The 26,114-nt window shown below is 41.5% G+C and overlaps 1 protein-coding gene across 1 annotated transcript in view; it reads right to left on the minus strand.

Annotated features, from left to right (window-relative positions):
* Positions 1-26,114, minus strand: part of opcml (opioid binding protein/cell adhesion molecule-like) — a 384,261-nt gene that overhangs the window by 141,488 nt on the left and 216,659 nt on the right. Inside the window, exon 3 of the mRNA XM_061963274.2 lies at positions 5,736-5,861. Coding sequence (XP_061819258.1) covers positions 5,736-5,861 — 126 coding nt within the window. The remainder of the gene's footprint in view (positions 1-5,735; positions 5,862-26,114) is intronic.

Below are 26,114 nucleotides of genomic sequence, written 5' to 3' on the forward strand. Positions count from 1 at the left end.
AAACAAGTCATCTCCACTCCCTTCCCGAGCTGGTGAATTCCTGACTGATCTGGAATCTCAGCTGACACGTTGGGGTGAGCATTATAGCATTCTCTATGGCCAGCCTGTCATAGCCAACACACTGGCAATAACTGCTGCTGTCCCTGAGCTCCCTTGTATGACTGGCCTGGATGCTGACATCACCATTAAGAGGTCAAATCTGCCATAAACGCCTTTAAAAACAACAAGTCTCCCGGAGCTGACGGCCTCCATTCTAAGGCTTTCAAAGCAGGTGGGGATGCACTCGTCTCTGTTTTACACCGTCGGTTTGTGTCTTGCAGGAACAATGGATTTCTCCTAGATGTGTTCCGAGATGCGGACATCATCACTATCGATAAGAACAAAGGAGACCGTGCAGACTGATACAACTACAGAGGAATTTCTCTGCTCAGTGTTGCCGGAAAGATATTTGTTCCAACTGTTCTACCACGACTACAAGTCCTTGCAGACCGTATCCTCCCTGAAAGCCAGTGTGGGTTTCATATTGGTCGCTCCACAGTAGACATGGTGTTCTGTCTTCGAGGAAAAGTGCATTGAACAACAAAAACCTCTGTTTTTGGTATTTGTGGACTTGACTAAGGCCTTAGACTACGTCAGCCGATCTGGACTCTTCTTTGTTCTGCAAAGACTTGGCTGCCCCCCTAAACTGTTGAAGGTGATCACTGAATTCCATAATGGCATGAAGGCAAAGGTATAATTTGAAGGCATTTGCTCTGACGAATTCTAGATGAGATGTGGGGTGAAGCAGGGTTGTGTTCTTGCTCCTACCCTCTTTGGAATATCTTTCTCTGCCCTACTACGTTGCGCTTTCCCCAAATATTTTGGCATCCTCTTACATACCCGCAGCTCAGGAAAACTTTTCAATCTATTTAGACTGCAGGCTAAAACCAATGCAAGTCATTTCAAGGTGCTTTAACTGCTTTATGCTGATGATGCTGCTTTTGCCACCCACTCAGAGGCTGAACTACAACTGCTCTGCACATCTTTTGACTCTGCATGCCAAGACCTCGGCTAGCACATTAGCTTAAAAAAGACAGTTGTCCTTGCCCAACCTGCAACCCTGAACCCTGCTATCTCAATCTCCAACACAGCTCTATCTGTAGTGGACAAAATCACCTACCTGGGATCCACAGTCTCTAACACCAACAACCTTGATGCAGAACTTGACATGTGCATTGGAAGGGCATTGTCAATTTTTGGCGATTAGACAAAGCGTGTCTGGCACAACAATAATCTTTCCTTGCTCCTCAAAGTATGTGTATACCACACTTGTGTACTTAGTACTTTACAGTACGTATCTGAGTAATAGACAACATACTGCAGGCACGAACATCGCCTCAATGCATTTCATTACCGCTGCCTTCATTCCATACTGTGCGTTTGTTGGAAGGACCATGTAACCAACTCACTCATACTATAAAAAACAAGCTTCAGCAACCTGTACACAACTCTTTGCCAATGCCATCTCAGATGGGCTGGACACATTCATCGTATGGATGATGCTTGCCTCCCCAAACTCTAATTGAATGGTAAACTAGTCAATGTTTTGCGCAAACAAGGACATCCCCGCCTACGTTTTAAAGACGGAATTTAAGAGGGGTCTTAAACATTTCTCCATCAACATTGACAACTGGGAGGCTCTTGCAATTGAAAGATCCAACTGGCGTGCAGCAATTAACAATGGCTGCAGAGTCTCTCAGGAAGCATACAAGTCATTCTTTGAAGAGATACCCTTAAAACGGGAAGCAGTTCGTCACATGCGACAGGAACAGCCATAGTAGTAGTAATAATTAAACATATATACTGTATATATATACACATACATACATAAATCATGCGTGCACTGAGAAATCCATTCAGGTACCGCTGCAAAGCATGAAAAAGACACAGCGAAACAGCCAATCGGAGTCTACCTCTTATCGGCCCACTTCTGGGTACGTGGAAGTAAACAGAATCATTATGATTTCCGATAAAAACAGAATCTAAATGTGGAAAGTCGCGGAAATTGGTGCAATGTGACTGAGATGCTGTCATTGAGAAGAAAAGGGGAAATCATTTTTACCGTGAACTGGTCTAACACTCCCCTCCGTGGAGCTGTGCCAGACAGGGGCCAGGACGGCTCCTACACGGCATCCCTGCACAGTGCACTCTTCTGGGGCCATTTCTGTGCTTGCCTCCGGGACACACGGCCACCTCAAACTACCAAACTAACTCTAAAATGCAAAGACGAACATTTCCCAAATGACTTTTAGGTGTAAGGTGATATGTTTCTTTTGCAAACATGATGACTACTTGTCGCCATAAAGCTGTGTGATAAACACCTGATAATTGCAGCCAGTTGTGAATGCGATCACCGATTAAACATCTTCATCAAATTCATGATAACTTGACAGCTTTTAATAATATAGTTGGATAACCGTAGTGTTATAAAACCTCTCTACTTGATGTACAGCTTGCTTTTCTTTGTATTCAATTGGTACGACTTGAGCAAACAACAGTAATTACCCGGTAACATTTCCAAAAGTGTTTTGTATAAATCTTCTTTTCTTAAAGTTCATGTACTACAATGCACTGAATTTATTAGTTCTACTATTTCTGCATAATTAATACAGTCTGTTTTGTCCGTGTCAATTTAAAAATTAAACACATGACATTGTTCTGACCTGATACATGCTATACAAAAAAACATTTTCACCATGCAAAGATTCATTTTGCATCGAATCGTAATGTTTTAAAATGTATTGTTAGTGAATCGTATCGTAACCCATGTATCCAGATTCATATCGGATCGACATTTACTGTAGAGATACAACATATATATTACACTTGATATGGTATATCATGTTAAAGGTCTGTGAATGAACATAAATACCATACATACTTTATTTTATTGTGTATAATTTTATTAACATTAATTTAAATGTTTTTGTAGGGACAAGTGGTAGAAAATGGATAAATGGATATACTGAGTGTAATTATAATCAATACAAACACAATGATGGATGTGTGGTCTTTACAAGATGATTACACAACTGCATTGCACATTACACTGCACACAGTTGACTTGTTCAAAGGGAACTGGACTTTTTTTATTTTATTTTGCTTATCGTTCACAATATTTATGAGATTAGAAGACACTTGGGCCGGCGACCCCCTCCGCCCTCCCTTGTCTCTTAATCTCGTTGTTCTGGTTTCAGTCCTAGAACATCTGGAATCTGTCCATAAGGAGGGGGGTACTGTCACAGTGCAAATTCGAACCCGCTTTTCTCCGGCAGCTGGGTCTACAAGCCCCTCCGCTGGCAGCGGGCCGAGACACGCCCCTGCTCACGCTGGCCGCATCACGCTCACATGCCGGCAAGGCTGTGGGCGATCAGCAATCAACATACCTGGGACTGATGAGGACAAGCTGTATTTAGACCAGTGGACCCAAGGATCCTCGCCGGAACTTAGTCTTCTTTACCGTAAGCCGATAACCCAGTTTTATGCTCTCTGCGTTTTCCCCTCCGTGTTTCATTGTTTTTCCTTGTCGTCCTCGCCAGCAATCTGCCTTTGTCCCCGCATGATCGAGCTGTGCGCCTCGACTTCCCTTTTGTACTTTGGACTGCCACCCTCAATCCTCGACCCCTCGCATGGACACGTACTCTGACGCCTCTCACTCACCCTGGATCATCTGCCTGCCTCACGGAATGCCTTCCTGCCTGTTCCTTCTCCTTGTTTCAACATTTGGTAAACACTACAGCTAATCACACACACAGCCTCACGCACACACCTTGGATCTAGACACACTCCATTTCCCCCTGTTTAATTTATAGAATTATTGTTGATTATTATATATATTGTAATATATATCATCAAATTCATAGTGCAATACCGCCCCCTTTTGTCTGTGCCGTCAACTCCCTCCTGCATACATAACAGGACACTGAGGAACTCTTTTTGTAGCGTACTAACAAATCGCCATGCTACGGTATTAGCCGTAAAAGCTAATTAGGGCAAGAGATAAGCAAGCTTCTACGTCAACATAAAACACATTTAAGTTTGTAATGCACAACACTGTGATATGACAATAACTTGTACTGACTAAACATGAACAAACATATTACAGTATCTGGGAAGTACTAGCTCACATTTCATGTTTTGTTTGTACACAGCTGAGCTAGCCAGATAGTGTATGTACTTTAGTTCTACTAACACGCATGACGTGCTGTGTGTATCATGGTCCATGTTAAAGAGACTCATTCGATGGACAGTTCTTTGTCTGGTGCAGCTGTCTGGAGGACGTTTCCTGTTGATTTTGGGTAAGCAATCCATTTATGTCGTAATAGCTTCTCTCCAAGTTCCACCTTTATATCGTTGTCGCTCTCCTGGCTTTCGTCTGATCCAAGGTCTGACCATCTTTTTCATGCTCAGTTCTATAAGCAGTATTTCATCCTCCATAATTTCAGCTTCAAAAAGATAAGGTTGTGAATCCTCATTTGTCCTAAAATAGTCGTCTTTGTTGTCTGTTACCAATCTGCCATGATTATAACACACTTGTTTGATTCCGGAAGTGGAAACACAGTTGTTGCCAGAAGTCATAAGTCAGACGTGCGCTGCTATGGACACAGAAATCAATGAGCGGAATAAATCAGTCTTGGAAATTATTAAAATGATCAAAATAGGGTAATATTGAACATATTACATATTGTTAAGAACATGTCTGTTACTACTTTATAATTTATAAACGTCGATGGAGGGTTTTAAAGTTGTTTTAGAGGGCTTTCAAGGCTACAGCGGTGACTCCCATTAGCCGCATCTGTCAAGTGATTTGCTATCATCTTTAAAATCCTAAAAAAAAAGACGTGTGTTCTTGTCTCTCATAGTTATCGTGAACGATTGGCAGAATTCCAAAGAAATAGTGTGGTTCCCCTTTAAGACCTAAACAGCAGGTGTTGATAAAATACTTCCCTGATGTGAGATGTTATATCATGTTGTTGAAGCACAACCACTTGTGCTAATTAAAATGCATTTTGTCACATCTTCATTTACACAAATTACATAGAGTACCAAAGAATACGCGTATCGATAAGGAATATAAATATCGGTATCAGTATTGATCAAATCCTAACGATATATTCATCCATAGCCAAGACACAACAAAAGGTAGACAAACTGATCATTTCAATTGATGAGGGTCTTCAGCCATTGTCTGTCGTTGATATTATTTTACAAAATAACCATGTGATTTTCCTTAATGTAATTTGATAAGTGTGTCTGAAACAAATAAACCATACAATACCATACAGCAAAGTCTGATGTTAAATGATTTTCTTTTGTATCTTAATTAATATATTGCATCATTAAAAATCAGTTCCTTTGAGACTTTTCAGAACACTGGGCCCCTATTAAAACTGAATCATCAACTCTTTATTTTCAAATCAGTAGATTTTCAGAGCAATACTTGTCGAGTCCTTGTAACGGTTTGTTCCTGCATTAGAAAATAAGTGTTGGGAAGTATTTTATGTGTAGGAAGCAACAGATTTGCTCGATGCCATTTCATTATGAGGTCTCATTGTTTAAATTAGACAAAGGAGAAATTACACAGGACTCAATGCGAGACATGGACTTGACCCAAGTCACAAAAGATTGTTCAATTCAAAAACAAATTCAGGAATTCGGCTCTTGATTGTTTGCTTGTCTCACCAAATCCATCTTACCTCTTGGAGAATGATGCCGCCACATAATGTTCGGCTCTGGACGACCCACCGCAAAGCACATGAGATTGACATTGCTGCCCTCATTTACTGCGATGTCCTTGGATACATTTGTGATCCTGGCAGGGACTGAGGAGAAAAACAAAAGAATTATGATTGATGATTTGTACTAAATGACATGTGAGCAAAGGGTACCCAAAAACCATGAAAACGATAATTAGTTTAAAAAATATCCCAGGGTTTGGGACTCAATTACCATGAAATTAGATGACAAGTATGACATTTCTGAGCCTCGTTGCGTTACACGTCACTGAGTTGTGTCATTAGGATCATTGGCAAAATGTTCATTTGACAAGCATGCTTGCAGACTGAATTGGACTGATACTCTCACCAACTGACCATCTCTGAGTGTGTGTGTGTGTGTGTGTGTGTGTGTGTGTGTGTGTGTGTGTGTGTGTGTGTGTGTGTGTGTGTGTGTGTGCGTGCATGCGTTTGTGTAAACAGATGTGTGACACTCAAATCAGTTTTAATAGTTCATGTAGTAAATAGGGTACTTATCAAATGCCCATTAATGATCATCTTGAAATAAAGTATAACAGCAGTGATATTTCCATCGCAAAATCAGAAATGAATGCTGACTTTGATATGACGAGTACCTGAGAAAATCACAGTGTGAAATGCTAAACTGAATTCATTCAACGTTTGACTTTGCTGACTCATTAAGCATGAAGCTCTGTTTGTAATTATTGTCCCTGTGTGCAGTCTGGGTTTCAGTCATAACCTTCCAGTAATGTGAATACCTAATTGATAAGATTAAAAAAATATAAATATATTATATTTTAAAGAATACAATACTTGGACGTAGGACTGCTTCACAGAAACACTGTTGCAACATTCGGAAATGACTGTACATCACATGAACTTTCACACAAAGCTGATGCAAGAGGCGGGTCATAATTCTAAAAATGAGAGAAAATGACATGCCACTTCATCATCGTAGGCTGCCCACCAGATAATACGTATTGCCTACATGATCTCAAAAGTGGACAATAAAATAGGGAAATATAGCATAAAAAATTAAATTAATAAGTGTTGTTTTAGAAATACTCTAAATATAAACCATACAATAAACATTATTTACTACTCCATTTGTTCTGATGAAGACACATTTAAATTGTAGAATTGTCTGTGTCTTTGTCGCTGTGATGTTATTGCATTTATAAAAAAAAAAAAAAAAGTGCAGAGGGGTGGAACCATAGACATCTTATAAGTAGACGCAGCATTGGCTGCTGTGACGTGAGAAATTTGGCCGCCATCTTTAAGTGGTGATGAGAAGCCAGCGAGCAGCCTCAACTGACAGTTGACAGGTAGAAAACAAAGATGCCGTTGAAAATAGGAATCGGGGGATTACTTTTCACAAGTTAGATTTAACATTAACGTACTATTGGTTGTCCATCCATCCATTTTCTACCGCTTATTCCCTTTGGGGTCGCGGGGGGCGCTGGAGCCTATCTCAGCTACAATCGGGCGGAAGGCGGGGTACACCCTGGACAAGTCGCCACCTCATCGCAGGGCCAACACAGATAGACAGACAACATTCACACTCACATTCACACACTAGGGCCAATTTAGTGTTGCCAATCAACTTATCCCCAGGTGCATGTCTTTGGAAGTGGGAGGAAGCCGGAGTACCCGGAGGGAACCCACGCAGTCACGGGGAGGACATGCAAACTCCACACAGAAAGATCCCGAGCCCGGGATTGAACCCAAGACTACTCAGGACCTTCGTATTGTGAGGCAGATGCACTAACCCCTCTGCCACCGTGAAGCCCGTACTATTGGTTGTATTTTGTGAAAATAATATTACCACAGAGTTGAGAAGGAGCAAAGATCTTCAATAGTACTGAAATCGTAGCCGCTAGCAAACAAGAGTATGACCATAATAGAATTGCTTGTCAATGAAATTAATTAAATTAAAAAATGTCATACTTGAATAACAAAGTTGAAATAAATGATGAAGATAAATATTGTAAAAGCCAACAGGGGTAAAAGTAAGGACCACAGTCCAGATTGTGTAGGGGGGGTAATATAAAATAACAAACTTTCAGCCCCACCTATAACAACATTCACCGGCCGCCACTGATTATGATTAATTCTCATTTTAGGCAAAGTATAAGACAATACTTTCTTAACAGTATAATTGTAACCAGAAATAAGTCTTCAAGTAACAATATTCAAATACTAACATTGTTGGGTAAGACATAATTTGGTTTCATTTTGAATCCAGTGAAACAGATTGGTGGTTTTAGCTGATATAAAGACTTTCAGGTGTTTATATATGTTTAAGTATTTGGCAGACGCTTTTATCCAAAGCGACATACATAAAAAATACATAAAACAATCACTGTAAACATGATCATTTAAGGGAAGAATGTAATACAAAATCTCAATACAAAGTGTCAAGACAGAATAAACTCTCTGCTGCTGCAGCAACAGAGATACAGTCTATAGGTCCCTAAGATATATAGATATCTAATGTATTCATACATTGTTTATGTAGGATATACGCATGTATATATAACCTAATCATATTGTTTCTTGAATTTAAAAATAGCTGACCGTTTTTTCCCCCTTCTCTGGGATTACATTCCCAGTTTTGATCTCGGACGTCTGGTCACTTATAGCATATTGTCAATTGGGGGTCGCAGCTAGCTGCGGGGTTGTTCTTCCAACGCAAAATAGACGGCTCCGGACGACAGCGTGAAGGTAGGCTTGGATTTATTGACATTAAACAGTCACTACCACAAAACACAAAGATACAACCAAAAAAGGCAAGTGTGCCTAAAACATATGAAGCTTCTAATTAACAAAAACTAGGACATGGACATGGAAACTTACTTTGTCAAAACGAGACATAAACCGAAGTGACATGACGACAATGCAGGCAGGACGAGTGATGAACAAGGTATGCTTAAATAACAGTGACATGATTGGTGACAGGTGTGTGTGAGTCAAAACGTGAAACAGGTGCGTGACGTGACAGGTGAAAACTAATGGTTGCTATGGTGACCAGACAAGGGAGTGAAAAGACAGAAACTAAACAAAACATGACTTAAAACAAAACATGATAATACAGACATGACAGAGCCCCTCCCTTAAGGACAGATACCAGTAGTCCAAGAAAAAAATACTTAACAAAAGTCATGGGAGGGCGGGAGGGGGACATGGCGGTGGGTCGCCAGACCACGTGTCCCCGTATCCACCGGGGCAGAGTTAGGTGGCGGCGGCGAGTGGAACGCCGCTGCAGCAGGCGAGGCGGGCGCCCAGGGAATGGCCACATTCGTGGCCGACTGGGAGGTGGGCGCACTTGGAGTGGCGGGCGACCAGGTAGCGGCCATATCCGTGGCCGACGAGGAGGCAGGCGCGTCGTCATCGTGGCAGGCGTGGCTTGGCGTGGTGAGTCAGGCGGCGAAGCTCGGCGTGGCGCGTCAGGCGGCGAAGCTCGGCGTGGCGCGTCAGGCGGCGAAGCTCGGCGTGGGTCTTGGTATAGGTCTTGGTCTTGGCGTGGGTCTTGGTCTTGGCATGGCAGGTCTTGGTCTTGGCATGGCGGGTCTTGGTCTTGGCATGGCGGGTCTTGGTCTTGGCATGGCGGGTCTTGGTCTTGGCATGGCGGGTCTTGGTCTTGGTCTAGGTCTTGGCATGGCGGGTCTTGGTCTTGGTCTTGGTCTTGGCATGGCGGGTCTTGGTCTTGGACTTGGCGTGGAGGGTCTTGGTCTTGGACTTGGCGTGGAGGGTCTTGGTCTTGACATGGAGCTGGTGCTAGCCTTGGTGCGGCGACAGGTGCTAGCCGTGGAGCTGCGACAGGTGCTAGCCTTGGAGCAGCGACAGGTGCTAGCCGTGGCTCTGGTGCTAGCCTTGGCGCTAGCCGTGGAGCAGGAACTGGAGCAGGTGCTAGCCGAGGAGCAGGAACTGGAGCAGGTGCTAGCCGAGGAGCAGGAACTGGAGCAGGTGCTAGCCGAGGAGCAGGAACTGGAGCAGGTGCTAGCCGAGGAGCAGGAACTGGAGCAGGTGCTAGCCGAGGAGCAGGAACTGGAGCAGGTGCTAGCCGAGGAGCAGGAACTGGAGCAGGCGCTAGCCGAGGAGCAGAAACTGGAGCAGGTGCTAACCGAGGAGCAGGAACTGGAGCAGGTGCTAGCCGAGGAGCAGGAACTGGAGCAGGTGCTAGCCGAGGAGCAGGAACTGGAGCTGGTGGCGTTTGCAGGCCCCCCGGAGATGCTGGTGGCGTCTGCAAGCCCACCGGAGATGCTGGTGGCGTCTGCAAGCCCACCGGAGATGCTGGTGGCGTCTGCAAGACCACCGGAGATGATGGTGGCGTCTGCAAGCCCACCGGAGATGATGGTGGCGTCTGCAAGCCCACCCGGGCTGAGGTTAGCCATGAGCATGGCGGAGGCGGTCTAGCTGGGGGTTGCGGCTTTACATGCCGACGGACTAGTGGTGGAGGACGGGCTGGAGGTTGCTGCCTGGTTGGGTGCATCTGAGTCACCCCACCAGCACAGCTCCCGGTCCCAGCCCCCCCCCCTCAAGGAGCGGATACCAGACGCGCTCCCTGAGGTCTGGCATCTTCTTTAGGGGTGGGTGTAGGGGGGTAGACTCCTCCCCACTAAATTGTCCAAAATGTCTATTCCCTACCCCCACTTTAGACTGGGTCTGAAAAAATCTAAATTTAGAGACAATTTTCTCAAAAGGATTTTTCTTTGAAACAAAGTCCATAGTGGGCGGCTGACAGAGGGTGTAAATAGACTCAAAAAAAAAATCTTGGTTTCTGACGTCATCACCAGTGGGCGGGATTACGTCATCAGCACAGGTCTCCTGCGGCGGGAAGGAAGAATGGGCTGGTTGTGGAATCTTGTTGTCCGGATGAAGATTTTGGGGGAACAACGCGTTATGCTGGCGAGAAAAAGCCTTTCTGGCTGGCTTCCATTTTTGCCAGTGCGTCTCCATCACCTCCTCGTGGCCGGTCTGCGGAAGAACGTATGCTGCCTGCATTCTGTCACGTGGGGGTCGCAGCTAGCTGCGGGGTTGTTCTTCCAACGCAAAATAGATGGCTCCGGACGACAGCGTGAAGGTAGGCTTGGATTTATTGACATTAAACAGTCACTACCACAAAACACAAAGATAAAACCAAAAAAGGCAAGTGTGCCTAAAACATATAAAGCTGCTAATTAACAAAAACTAGGACATGGACATGGAAACTTACTTTGTCAAAACGAGACATAAACCGAAGTGACATGACGACATTGCAGGCAGGACGAGTGATGAACAAGGTATGCTTAAATAACAGTGACATGATTGGTGACAGGTGTGTGTGAGTCAAAACGTGAAACAGGTGCGTGACGTGACAGGTGAAAACTAATGGTTGCTATGCTGACCAGACAAGGGAGTGAAAAGACAGAAACTAAACAAAACATGACTTAAAACAAAACATGATAATACAGACATGACATATATAAGAATATTCTATTACTGTTAAGCAAACTATGAATAATAAAACATGCCAAAACATGTGTCCTTTATCATAGCTACACGTATGACAAAAAAACGCATGGAAATCAGTGGTATTCAGTGAGGTAAGATGAATTAAATGCACTGACAGTTCATTGCTCCTGCCAAATGAATTGCACTGAGTGGAGCGGATCACCACTCCAAGATGGCGGCCCCGCGTCTTGTCCTTGCCAGTTGGCAGTAGCAGTCGATGCTGCATCTACTTATAAGATGTCTATGGGTGGAACTGTACATGTATTCATAATTAGATTTGTACCGAGGATGTCGTTGTGGCTTGTGCAGCCCTTTGAGACACTTGTGATTTAGGGCTATATAAATAAACATTGATTGATTGATTGATAGATTATTAAGTAAAGATCTTTGGTTCAGTACGGGGGAGCACCAATTTCCCACTTACATCTACTGTGACAATAAACGGTAATAAAGATAAACCACAGTAAAACGGTTAATATTATAATAAAAAATTTTAAATTGTCGTAAAATCGTAATTTATAACGGATAAAGTTCCGCGCTGGTTAGCGTTAACTCGTTAGCTAGCGTAAATGCTAACATGAATACATTAACGTATTCCCCATTGAGTAACGTCATACCACAATCTAAACTTGTATACAAACATTGCTATATGAGCAACTAAGATATTTATTTTTAAACAAATTTAAATCTAGATCGATCTATCCTCGGAGGAATATTACGTGAAGTGTCGACAAAGGAAGTGAACTAGCTTGGCGTCACAACACTTGTTTTGTCTTTATTATTTAAAACAAAAACACTCTAAAACCTTTGCAAATTAAAATGAAAAAAGATAAAGGTTAAAATAGTTTTATTAGACTGTATTTGATTGAATAGTCATTATCTAGAACAGTGGTTCTTAACCTTGTTGGAGGTACGGAACCCCGCCAGTTTCATATGCGCATTCACCGAACCCTTCTTTAGTAAAAAATACAATGTTTTTGTTTTTCAAATTCAAGACAAAGTTATATGTTTTTTACTGGTGCACAAAATGAACTGTGCATGAACCACAACAAATTACACACCTGCAAATCAGATGGAAAATTAGAGGGAACATTGTTTGGAGGTATCCATAATACGCCGATAGGGAGAAGTTTTTATTTCCACGATGAGTTGGGTGTATCTTGACCTCCGCGGCGGAAGCTACGCCAAACCCCTGAAGCCGACTCACCGAACCCCTAGGGTTGGATCGAACCCAGGTTAAGAACCACTGCTCTAGAAGTTAAAAAAATATGGTGTCACAGAACATTTTATTTATTTATTGGACAATTATATTTTAGCAGATTTTATTTGACTGTGTGTTCCATTTAAAATAAATAAATCTGTTTCAATAAAAGTCAAGCAATTTTATGTTTTGCATTTTGTCCCTTTACTGTACTGGAAATGTACCTAACTGTTACCTTATAACCAAGGTATATACTGAACAAGTATTACGGTGTATCATTACATCACTAGAAGTACTTTTCATCTGTACCTACAGTACATGGTATAATGTTGTATGCAAGGCCAATTACGCTAACTCACCATAAATAATGCTGCAGGGTGTGTATAGATTGCAAAAAAAGGAAACCACATGTGAAGTTTGCTAACCACCTTTGATGATGAAATATATTTAATTATGTGATTACTTATTGACAATATATATTTAAGTCTACAATAGGGGCGACATGGCGTGGTGGGTAGAGCGGCCGTGCCAGGAATTTAAGGGTTGCAGAGTCCCCAACTCTTGCCATCCAAATCACTGCCGTTGTGTCCTTGGGCAGGACACTTCACCCTCGCCCTTAGTGCCGCTCACACTGGTGAATGAATGATGGGTGGTGGTCGGATGGGCCGTAGGCGCAAACTGGCAGCCTCGCTTCCGTCAGTCTACCCCAGGGCAGCTGTGGCTACGAATGTAGCTTACCTCCACCAGGTGTGAATGAATGATGGGTTTTCACTTCTCTGTGAAGCACTTTGAGTGACTTGAAAAGCGCTATATAAATGTAATCCATTATTATTATTATTATTATATAATTAATAGACCCATTTGTATAATTAGATTGATACAAAATGTGTTATGAAATATTGTAATGAGTATCTAATTGAATTAATGTTTGGAGGGGTACAAAAAAAAAAGTACAACATTTTATATCCCTTTTCATTTTGTCAAAACAACCTTTGTATTTTATTTGGTTTTGTTTGATTATTATGCTAATTACAAGGTGCTTTATGATTAATATTGTGATCACGGGCTAGGCAACCCTGAAGTAAAAATCACATGTCTGCCCGTGATGTCAGGTAAATATTTAAAATATAATTTACATTGAGATTGCAAGATAATTATAAACATTACATACATAAAACATTTGCAACAAGGTCACAACAACAACATGGCGAAACATAGTGTTTGCATCAAAGTACCAGCATCAAAACCAAAGAACAAATAAGCATGTCCGACTTTATGCTGTTATTCTGCAGCCTATTTGGTAAGCCGCAAAGTCAGATAGGCTCCAGCTCACCCGTGACCCTAATAATGACAAGTGGTATAGAACATTGATGGATGGATAATCTACATCAGCACTTTTCAAAGTCTGAGGGCGATCCCTGGAAGGATGTGAAAGGGACTTACTGTGCTTAGGGTTATATAAACCGCTAACATTAATTGAACAAGCAGCTACATTTACTCATATCCAGTAGCAAATATATGCAGGTGAAGGTTTAAGGTGAACAATATACCTTTGGGAAACTTTGGCATATTGATACCCTCCCTGTAATAAATACATAGATACAGTAGACGCACAGTGCATTTACCGTAAATTCCGGACTATTGCTTGAATTGACATGAAGTCACTTGTGGCTCATTGAATACGCGTGGTGGTCCAGCCAGTGTCTGTTCTCAACGAGTACTAGGCGCCATTAAGACTTTCTCGAAGAAAAAGGGGCCCTATGCTTGCGTGGTTTTCCGCTGTACGAACCATTGAAATCGCGAAAAGGATAAACGTTTCTTCAGAGTTTCTCGGGAGGTTATCAAGAAGGGCGGAAGAGTGCAATATTTTACAAAACGACAAGGAGAAAAGTGGCACACACTGCAGTCCAAGGGAGCATAATCAAAGAATGCACAAGTTTGCAGTGATCACTTCGGGAAAGGTTTGTTTGATATTTTTTACCATCCATCCATCTATTTTCTTCCACTTATCCGAGGTCGGGTCATGGGGACAGCAGCCTGAGTAGAGAAGCCCAGACATCCCACTCCCCAGCTACTTCGTCCAGCTCCTCCCGGGGAATCTCATGGCATTCCCAGGACAGCCGGGAGACATAGTATTCCCAACGTGTCCTAGGTCTTCCCCATTGCCTCTTACCGGTCGGACGTGCCCTAAACAATTCCCCAGGGAGGCGTCTGGGTGGCATCCTGACAAGATGCCCGAACCACCTCATCTTGCTCCTCTCGATGTGGAGGAGCAGCAGCTTTACTTTGAGCTCCTCCCGGGTGACAGAGCTTCTCGCCCTATCTCTAAGGGAGATCCCCGCCACCCGACGGAGGAAACTCATTTCGGCAGCTTGTACCCGTGATCTTGTCCTCAGCTCAGCTCCTTCTTTACCACAACGGATCGATACAGTTTCCGCATTACCTAAGACGCCTCACTGATCCACCTGTCGATCTCACAATCCACTCTTCCCTCACTCGTGAACAAGACTCCGAGGTACTTGAACTCCTCCTTTTGGGGCAAGATCTCTTCCCCAACCCAGAGATGGCACTCCACCCTTTTCTGAGCGAAAACCATGGACTCGCACTTGGAGGTGCTGATTCTCATCCTGGTCGCTTCACACTTAGCTGCGAACCGATCCAGTGAGAGCTGAAGATCCCGGCCAGATGAAGCCATCAGTACCACATCATCTGCAAAAAGTAGAGACCTAATCCGACAGCCACCAAACCGGATACCCTCAACGCCCTGACTCCACCTGGAAATTCTGTCCATAAAAGTTATGAACAAAATCGGTGACAAAGGGCAGCCTTGGCGGAGTCCAACCCTCACTGAAAACGGGTCCAACTTACTGCCAGCAATGCGGACCAAGCTCTGACACTGATCATACAGGGAGTTGGCCGCCACAATCAGACAGTCCAATACCCCACACTCTCTGAGCACTCCTCGCAGGACTTCCCGAAGGACACGGTCGAATGCCTTCTCCAAGTCCATGAAACACATGTAGACTGGTTGGGCAAAGTCCCATGCACCCTCAAGGACTCTGCCGAGAGTATAGAGCTGGTCCACATATTATTTTACATTTAGTATTTCCCATTTAAGTTATCTTGATATTATTTGTATTTATTAAAACACATTTTTGCTACGAGTGTTTTGAAAAGCACCAACTCGGCAAGTCGAAATAAAAGAAAGCAAATGCGAGCAAAACCTAAGAGTTAAGCTTTTCCCAAAGGCAGGAATCATAACTGAAGCTTTCAGCACTTACAGTGTTGACATCTATAGTTATATTTTGATGAAGACAAAAACACGCGTAATCGTAAATAGCGCGTGCAACAACAACAAAGCAAGCAAACATTGCTGTCGACGCTAAGTTAAATCAAAAACAGTGCATTATTTATCCAGGAGAGTCTTAATCCAATTTCCCTGACCCAGCCAAAGACGTTGTAGACATCCATGCGTTTCCATGTTTTATTCTATTTTGTCGTGTAGAATGATGTTAGAACATAAGATAGTTCGACATGTCTGGGAACCCCACCGATATAACCTTGATATGACTCGACAAATCTTTTTTGATAAAGTATATGGATTGATTTGTTGCTCGTATCTGCTTTTTGGAAGAAGATCTAGGCCCCTTGTGTACTTGGAGAGTTTGTGCGCTGCTTGCTGTACAACATCCAACTTGGCTTGGTTGACCACCATTGTTTTACACATCCGGGAAGAAGTCCTGTGACGGAATAGAAGCAATAAGCTGCCACATTTTTCCTGCAACGGTGCAGCTAATTTATGGAATTTTCTTCGCTGACAGGCATAATGCAAATAATTTTCATAAAACAGATGCAAATTCATGGAAATTATGTGTTATTGTTTGTGCTATAGCGCAATCTTTTGGACAAGTTTGCTAACTGCAGTAATCCGTGACAGTATTTTCTGCTGTTTAAAGCTTTGAACCGGAAGTAAAAGTGCCGTTACATCTTCTAATCATCCATCGCATTTCTACTAGTATGGATTAATTAATCACTTCATACAACGTTTGTAGGATTTACAATATAACTAAAACAAGCCTTACTTACAAACTGTCTATTTGAGTGTTTTCATGTATATTTGTACGTCTATAACAGTGGTTCTTAACCTGGGTTCGATCGAACATTAGGGGTTCGGTGAGTCGGCCTCAGAGGTTAAGCGGAGCCTCCGCCAAAGAGGTAAAGACACATCCGACTTATTGTGTAAATAAAAACTTCTCCCTATTGGCGTATTATGGATATCCCCAAACAATGTTCCCTCTAATTTTCTATCTGATTTTCAGGTTGTTTGATTGATGGATTGAAACTTTTACTAGCAGATTGCAAAGGAAGAGAAACAGTACAGTTTACACAGTACAGTACATATTCCGTACAATTGACCACTAAATGGTAACACCCGAATACGTTTTTCAACTAGTTTAAGTCGGGGTCCACGTTAATCAATTCATGGTAATGTGTGTAAGGTGTGTAATTTGTTGTGAGTTCATGCACTGTGTTGGTTTTGTTCTTTGAACAAAGTGACGTTCATGCACGGTTCATTTTGTGCACCAGTAAAAAAACATTTCTTGAATTTGAAAAATATATATATATAATTTTCACTAAAGAAGGGTTCGGTGAATGCGCATACAAAACTGGTGGGGTTCGGTACCTCCAACAAGGATACAAACCACTATCCTATAATGTAATGAAGCTAGCGTCTTTAGCATTAGCTAATATGCTAACACGTTTACGAGTGCCTGTGTTAGTATTATTAAGTTACAATGGCATTGTTTTTGTATTGTTTCAGTTTTGTAAATTCCTCAGTACATTCACAAAGGCGTCACGTGGAGTTTTTTAGTCTGTTTAGTTGATTATAGAGCAAGCTTCCGCAACTAGTGGGTCCATGACGATCACGTCTGTTTTGTTTAATCAGCCGTTTTAATTTTCCACAGAGAAGGTACTGGTCTAGTGGAATATCACAATATGTATAGTATTTTCTTCCTGCAATATCTCAGAATGCTATTCCAGCCTCATCCATCTGCCAGGTCGAGTAGGCATCAATTGAAGCAAATGGAGATTCCATGGTCACACTTGTTTGTGTGCGTGAGTACAGTGGAGTGTGACAGTACCTTGACAAGTTGAAAAAGCAAAACTGCAACCCTGAACAGGATAATTGGTAGAAAATGGATTTCTGTTGTCTCACATGCTTGGTACAGGGTTTTCTTTGTTATAGTTGTGATATATGTACTGCTATATTTTCAAATGTTGCCACTTTTGCTTCCGTTTTTTTCATTTTAACTACCGGTAATTACAGTTTGAGTTTCACAGGCCTTCATCCTCCCGGGTCCTCATTTAAAAATATGTATGTGGATTCGAACATAAAATAAGCATAGCTTAGAATGTATGTGGGCGAAAACCAATTCAGATTTATAAAAGCATGCTGCACACACTGTATGCAGAAGAGTTCCTTGCCAGGTTCTTCCCAAGTTCTTCATACATGCCAACTACATGAATATGGTGATGATTTAAAAAATCACGTGTTGGACGGTTATTGTTAATAAAGGAAGATGGACATGGCGACTCCAAAAAAGGTGATTTTTTTCAAATTGGTGCTGAATACATCGAGCACCTTGAGAATATTTTTGAGGGTTGAGTTACACATCTAATAAAAATAACAATGGCAATATATGACCAATCTTAGTGTCAGCTCTTGCCATTATGTTGCTGAGGTAAAGAAAAACATGTTCATATTTTAGCCAAGCATGTGTCCAATTTTCTTTTATTTTTCTTTTATCTTTTTTTTTGTCAAGTAATGCAAAGCAGACATTGTGTTGCATGACACACAAAGTTGGTACACATATAAGATGTTTTAAATATATTATTGGGACAATAAATGTGTTTTTTATACATTGAGTGCTAATAATAATGATAATATTGATTACATATTGGCTGTGCGTGGCTGCGTAAGATCGAAGTATTTACATTCAACCATGTTAGAAACTCCTAAAAGTAAATATATTGAAAAAAAATAAATGTAATTATAAACTGACTGATTTAACAATATACCGTGCATTCAGAAAGTACTGTATTCACAGAACTTCAATTTTTCCACATTTTGTTTTGTTATAGCCTTATTCCAAAATTTAAAACATTCATTTGTGTCCTCAAAATTCTACAGACAATACCCCATAATGACAATGTGGAAGGGTTTTTAAAAATATTTTTTTTTTACTTTTTGCTTATTTTTTTAAAATGAAAAACTTAGAAAAAGTACATGTACATAAGTATTCACAGCCATTGCTCAATAGTTTGTTGATGCAGCTTTGGCAGCAATTACAGCCTCAAGTCTTTTTGAACACAATGCCACAAGCTTGGCACAACTATCTTTGGGCAGTTTCGCCAATTCCTCGTTTCCCTTTCTTCTTTGTAGCACCTTTTTAGCTCCATCAGGTTGGAAAGGAAGTGTCCAGCCAATTTTAGATTTCTCCAGAGATGTTCAATCGGATTCAAGTCTGGGCTCTGGCTGGGCCACTCAAGGACATTTACAGCGTTATCCTGAAACCCTCAGATATCTTGGCTGTGTGCTTCGAGTCGTTATCCTGCCGACTCTCAGTTCAAAGCGCTCTAGTAGGTTTTCATCCAGGATGTCTCTGTACATTGCTGCATTTATATTTCCCTCTATCCCGACTAGTCTCCAAGTTCCTGTCGCTGAAAAACATCCCCACAGCATGATGCTGCCACCACCATGCTTTGCTGTAGTGATGGTACTGGCCTGATGATGAGCCTTGCCTGGTTTCCTCCAAATCTTTGTTTCATCAGACCAGGGAATTGTGTTTCTCATGGTCTGAGAGTCTTTCAGGTGCATTTTGGCAAACTCTTTACTAAGAAATGGCTTCTGTCTGGCCCCTATACCATACAGGTCTGATTGGTTGCAGAGATGGTTGTCTTTTTGGAAGGTTCTCCTCTCTGTAGCTCTGACAGAGTGACCATTGGGTTCTTGGTGACTTCAATGACTAGGGCCCTTCTCCCCTGATCGTTCAGTTTAGACAGCTGGCCAGCTCTAGGAAGAGTCCTGGTGGTTCTAACCTTCTTCCATTTAAGGATGATGGAGGCCACTGTGCTCATTGGGACCTTCAAGGCAGCAGATATTTGTCTGTACCCTTCCCCTGACTTGTGCCTCGAGATAATGCTGTCTCAAAGGTCTACAATCAATTCATTTAACTTCATGCTTGGTTTGTGCTCTGCCATGCACTGTCAAGTTTGGGACCATGTATTGTGCCTTTCCAAATCATGTCCAATCAACAGAATTGACCCTAGGTGGACTCCAATTAAGCTGTAGGAACATCTCAAGGATGATCAGTTAAAACAGGATGCACCTGAACTCGTTTTTGAGCTTCATGGCAAAGGCTGTGAATACTTATGTACATGCAATTTTTTAATTGTTTCATTTTTAATACATTTAAAAAATAATTATCATTATGCAGTGCTGTATGCTTAGCTTGTTCACTAGTATCACCGGTGCTACTAAATGAAAACAATTAGTAGCACAGATTTTTTTTGCAGCACAGAACATTTATTGTAGCAATATTAAATGTCTTAAATATTACAATTTCATTATTAACAATCAAACACGGTACACATGTGCACTCATACATATAGACACAATGCCATCATAAGGCCTACTGTAATGTTCAATTAAACACAGAGAACATCCATAAACTGTCGCTAACACAAGTGTAGGGCTGGGGGATATGGATCAAAACTCATATCCCGATATAGTTTGGCCCATAATCCAACCCATAAATGGAACTATTCGTTGACGTAACCAAATATCTCCACCATGCCTTGATTTTCAATTTTCGGGACTAATCGGGATCCAATATACACAAAAACAGGTACCAACAAGTAAGAAAAGTAGGTTTTGTATAACAGGATCCATAATAAAAGGGGAACATTATCACAATTTCAGAAGGGTTAAAACCATTAAAAATCAGTTCCCAGTGGCTTATTATATTTTTCGAAGTTTTTTTCAAAATTTTACCCATCACGCAATATCCCTAAAAAAAAGCTTCAAAGTGCCTGATTTTAACCATCGTTATAAACACCCGTCCATTTTCCTGTGACGTCACATAGTGAAGCCAACACAAACAAACATGGCGGAAAGAACAGCAAGCTATAGCGACATTAGCTCGGATTCAGACTCGGATTTCAGCGGCTTAAGCGATTCAACAGATTACGAATGTATTGAAACGGATGGTTGTAGTGTGGAGGCAGGTAGCGAAAACGACAATGAAGAAGAAACTGAAGCTATTGAGCCATATCGGTTTGAACCGTATGCAAGCGAAACCGACGAAAACGACACGACAGCCAGCGACACGGGAGAAAGCGAGGACGAATTAGGCGATCGCCTTCTAACCAACGATTGGTATGTGTTTGTTTGGCATTAAAGGAAACTAACAACTATGAACTAGGTTTACAGCATATGAAATACATTTGGCAACAACATGCACTTTGAGAGTGCAGACAGCCCAATTTTCATCAATTAATATATTCTGAAGACATACCCTCATCCGCGCTCTTTTCCTGAAAGCTGATCTGTCCAGTTTTGGAGTTGATGACAGCAGGCCAGGGAAGCTAGGGTCGATAGCTCGCTCATCTGCGGGAACAAACTGCCGCCATTGCTTGCCGTGCTATCGAGGTCCTTTGTCCCTGAATTGCTCACACACTCCGGCAGATTCAATGGGGGTCTGGCGGCAGATTTCTTTGATTTTATCGTTGGAAATGCATCTGCTTTGAGTGTCGCAGGATATCCACACATTCTTGCCATCTCTGTCGTAGCATAGCTTTCGTCGGTAAAGTGTGCGGAACAAACGTCCAATTTCTTGCCACTTTCGCATCTTTGGGCCACTGGTGCAACTTGAATCCGTCCCTGTTCGTGTTGTTACACCCTCCGACAACACACCGACGAGGCATGATGTCTCCAAGGTACGGAAAACAGTCGAAAAAACGGAAAATAACAGCTGATTTGACTCTGTGTTTGAGAAAATGGCAGATTGCTTCCCGACGTGACGTCATCGCTCCGAGAGCGAATATCAGAAAGGCGTTTAATTCGCCAAAATTCACCCATTTAGAGTTCGGAAATCGGTTAAAAAAATATATGGTCTTTTTTCTGCAACATCAAGGTATATATTGACGCTTACATAAGTCTGGTGATAATGTTCCCCTTTAAAGAGTCATTTTGAGACAAGAAAAAAGAAAACGTCTTGAAAATAATATAAGAAAAGTCAAATATAATCTCCAATCTTCTTTAAAAAAACCATTTAGCTATGCTTAGTTATTCAGCTAACAAAAACACAAAAGAAAAAAATTTGAAATAAATTGTCCTGGTGTAGGAGGACATGTTTAAAGGTCAGCAGCAACATGGAAATAATTGACATTTAACAATGATGTTTTTATAGGTAAACATTATTACAGGGCATGCGCACAAAGATGTTATCCAGGAACACCAACCTGCCAACTGCTTCATGATGCTGTGTGACAGGCTGTGTTCTGAAAATTACTTGTAAAAAAGTAATTAATTCTAGTTACTCCTTACTTTACCAACGACGTAATTAAATTACTAACAGAGTTAATTTTTAATAAATGTAATTAATTACGAGATAAACTAATTAATGTGTTACTTAAAAAAAAACTTTGAAAAATATCTGGCATAATGCAGTTGAGACAAGTTTCAGTGTGTGCCTTTTAAAAGGCGGTGCCTGTTGCCTAGTGACGTGTGACGTCAGCGTGTCCACTCAGTAGTCTGCGTTTGAGACGTTGTTATCTGAGCAGGCTAGCAGCGGCACTTTGTCGGCTCTGACGGCAGCTCTTTTGAATCTTTCACTGGTTTGTGTTACCTCTGCTTAAAGTTAAAGTACCACTTATAGTCACACACACACTAGGTGTGGTGAAATTACCCTCTGCATTTGACCCATCCCCTTGTTCCACCCCCTGGGAGATGAGGGGAGCAGTGAGTAGCAGCGATGGCCGCGCTCTGGAATCATTTTTGGTGATTTAACCCCCAATTCCAACCCTTGATGCTGAATGCCAAGCAGTAATAAATAGATTGAATGTGCTTCCATGGCTGTTGGTTCTTGTTAACAAAATACATAAAATTTGTTTTCATCTAAAAAAAAAAAAAAAAATTTTTTTTTAAATATTCTAAAAATAGCAACAATTCAAAAATCCTTTATGAATATATTTATTGAATAATACTTCAACAAAATATGAATGTAAGTTCATAAACTCAGTGAAGCACAAGCTCAGGTTTCTCACTAAAATGTCTGTCAAAAAGAACTATGAAAAGAAATGCAACAATGCAATATTCAGTGTTGACAGCTGGGTTTTTTGTGGACATGTTCCATAAATATTGATGTTAAAGATTTATTTTTTTGTGAAGAAATGTTTAGAATTAAGTTCATGAATCCAGATGGATCTCTATTACAATCCCCAAAGAGGGCACTTTAAGTTGATGATTACTTCTATGTGTAGAAATCTTTATTTATAATTGAATCACTTGTTTATTTTTCAACACGTTTTTAGTTATTTTTATATCTTTTTTTCCAAATAGTTCAAGAAAGACCACTACAAATGAGCAATATTTTGCACTGTTATACAATTTAATAAATCAGAAACTGATGACATAGTGCTTCTTTATCTCTTTTTTTCAACCAAAAATGCTTTGCTCTTATTAGGGGGTATTTGAATTAAAAAAATGTTCACAGGGGGTACATCACTGAAAAAAGTTTGAGAACCACTGCGTTACACCATGTACGTTATACCCCTGTTGATGCAACTTTTTTTAAATGAGGGCACTGCTGTCTTGCTTTTTGGTCTGACCCCAAAGACATTATAACTGACTTGTGAACAATTGGAAACATGACTTATATATTTTTTTACAAATGGAGTTTCAAATTCTGCGATGAGGTGGCGACTTGTCCAGGGTGTACCCCGCCTTCCGCCCGATTGTAGCTGAGATAGGCTCCAGCGCCCCCCGCGACCCCAAAGGGAATAAGCGGTAGAAAATGGATGGGATGGATGGAGTTTCAAATTTAAAGCAGCAACCATTACCCAAACAAAAAGAAAGTGTGATAGATTAATTGATTATGGTCTGTAATTAATGTTATCGTTTTTTATAGTTGCACTTAAAAAGTTGTGTACAAAAGCAATCAACTTGAGGTATTACATTATTATTAGTATTGTTCAAAGGGATAAAAAAACAAAAACGCTCATACATGTATTTAAATACAAATCTTAGTGTTATAGTTTCCACATTTTGTTACATCATGACTTTTGGCTCTATTTTTCCATTTATTCTGGGTGTTTTTGTGGCCATAAAAAAACACCCGTGGGTGGCCTCAATTGGACATCGCTTGACCTCGTTCTGGTGGCCGGCAAGAAGTGCTCACATCATGACAGAAGAGAGTCTCCAGACTCTCGTTAGCACCGTGGCCAGCCATTAGTCCTGCTCGTCCAAGGAGACAAGCACAGCAGCGTGTTGTGTAAGCCTCCACACCTCTCTTTTGAGTAAAAAACTATTTGATCTAGATGATGGAGTCGGCCGGCTGCAGCAGCCCAGAAGAAAATCGTCAATTCCGGCGATCACGGAGCTCTGGGCAAAAGACAAAGGTCTGTAGCGTGGGGGAGGGCCCATTCAATGCTGCTGTTTCTCTTCGTACCGCCAGGGGCTCTGCTGTGTGACTAATCAAACCGTCTCAATTTAGATAATAAACTTTAGATTATTGCGAATTGAGCCTAACTGTGTCTTTAAAGGGCCCCTCTGATACTGACCACATTGGCACTTATTTCATAGTTCTCGACCTACAAATAAAATCTCCAGATAAAAGTCCCCCCAAAATAGACACAATAGTGAAGTGAAGTGAATTATTTTTGTATAGCGCTTTTCTCAAGTGATTTAAAGCGCTTTTACATAGTGAAACCCAATATCTAAGTTACATTTTAAACCAGTATGGGTGGCACTGGGAGTAGGTGGGTAAAGCGTCTTGCCCAAGGACACGACGGCAGTGACTAGGATGGTGGAAGCGGGGATCGAACCTGGAACCCTCAAGTTGCTGGCGCGGCCACTCTACCAACCGAGCTATACCGCCCCAGTAGATATATTAATGTGGGAAGGCCTGCATCTGGAAAGTATGCACAACCTCCAGTCAAATTGGCTGGCGCAAAATGGGAGAGATGAATGTAATTTGTAGCGATCATTATAATGAGTCTGGCTTTAAAGAAGAGCTTTCGGAGTTTGGATGGAAAATATTCAAAATATTCAAGCCAGACTTAGAATGAATGAGCTAGATCTTGCGGAAAAACGAAGAAAAACAGACCTGTCGCTCAAAAATGAGAGAAAAAGAAGATGCTGCTAGTATTCTATTGTGTGTCCTCTTCTACTGATGTTTTCCTCAAGATGCTTGAGCAAATGCTGAAAGAGCATGAGGAAACAGGCTATGGTGGAAGAGCAGGTAAGTCTGAAAGTGACGATTCCTTTATATTACTTTGTTGTTCATAATGTTAACCATATCCAGGATAACAAAAACTGGCAATTAAGTCATCAAAATAATAGTTTTACATTCCTTTAAGGGACAAGCGGTAGAAAAGGGATGGATGGATTCACACTGTTTATGCGGGTTAATGGACTCATATCCTGTAGATCAGTGTTTTTTTAACCACTAGTGTGCCGCGAGATACAGTGTGGTGTGCCATGGGAGATTATGTAATTTCACCTAATTGGGTTAAAAATATTTTTTACAAACCAGTAATCATAGTCCGCAAATGTGCCGTTGTTGAGTGTCGGTGCTGTCTAGAGCTCGGCAGAGTAACCGTGTAATAGTCTCCCATATCAGTAGGTGGCAGCAGGTAGCTTTGTTGCTTTGTAGATGTTGGGAACAACGACGATGGTTTGCAGGTAAAAAGGTATCTAACGCTCAACCCGAAAATAAACAAAAGGCGAGTGCCGCTAAGAAAAGGCATTGAAGCAAAAGAAAGCTAAAACTGAACTGGCTGCAAAGTAAAAAAAAAACGAATGCCGGACGACAGCAAAGACTTACTGTACAGTGTGTGGAGCAGATGGCGTCTACAAAGTACATCCGTACATGCCATGACAATCAACACCAACATAGGAGCACAAGACGAGAACTAAAACACTACACACAGGAAAACACCCCAAAAATCTAAATAAGTCACAGGGTGATGTGACAGGTGGTGACAGTACACCTACTTTGAGACAAGAGCTATAGTGATGCATGCTTGGTTATGGTTTGAATTCATATTCACTTTGAATATGATATTGACTTTCTACCATCAATATCGGCCGCTGAGTTTCATTGTTTTATGTTTTCTGCTGGTGGTGTGCCTTGGGATTTTTTTCAATGAAAAAAATGTGCCTTGGCTCAGAAAAGGTTGAAAAACACTGCTGTAGATGACATCACAACAAAAGGGGGCGGCATCTCACTGTTATTATGGGAAATGACTGTCACAATCTTTTTCAGGGGCAAAAAAAAAATACATTAGAACTTAGTGAAATGTTGGTCAACTGGACGCTATGGGTCCTTTAAGTTCTAAGGTATTGTACATAAAATAAGAGT

This window comes from Nerophis lumbriciformis, linkage group LG09, assembly GCF_033978685.3.
Source record: "Nerophis lumbriciformis linkage group LG09, RoL_Nlum_v2.1, whole genome shotgun sequence".
Taxonomy (NCBI): Eukaryota; Metazoa; Chordata; class Actinopteri; order Syngnathiformes; family Syngnathidae; genus Nerophis; species Nerophis lumbriciformis.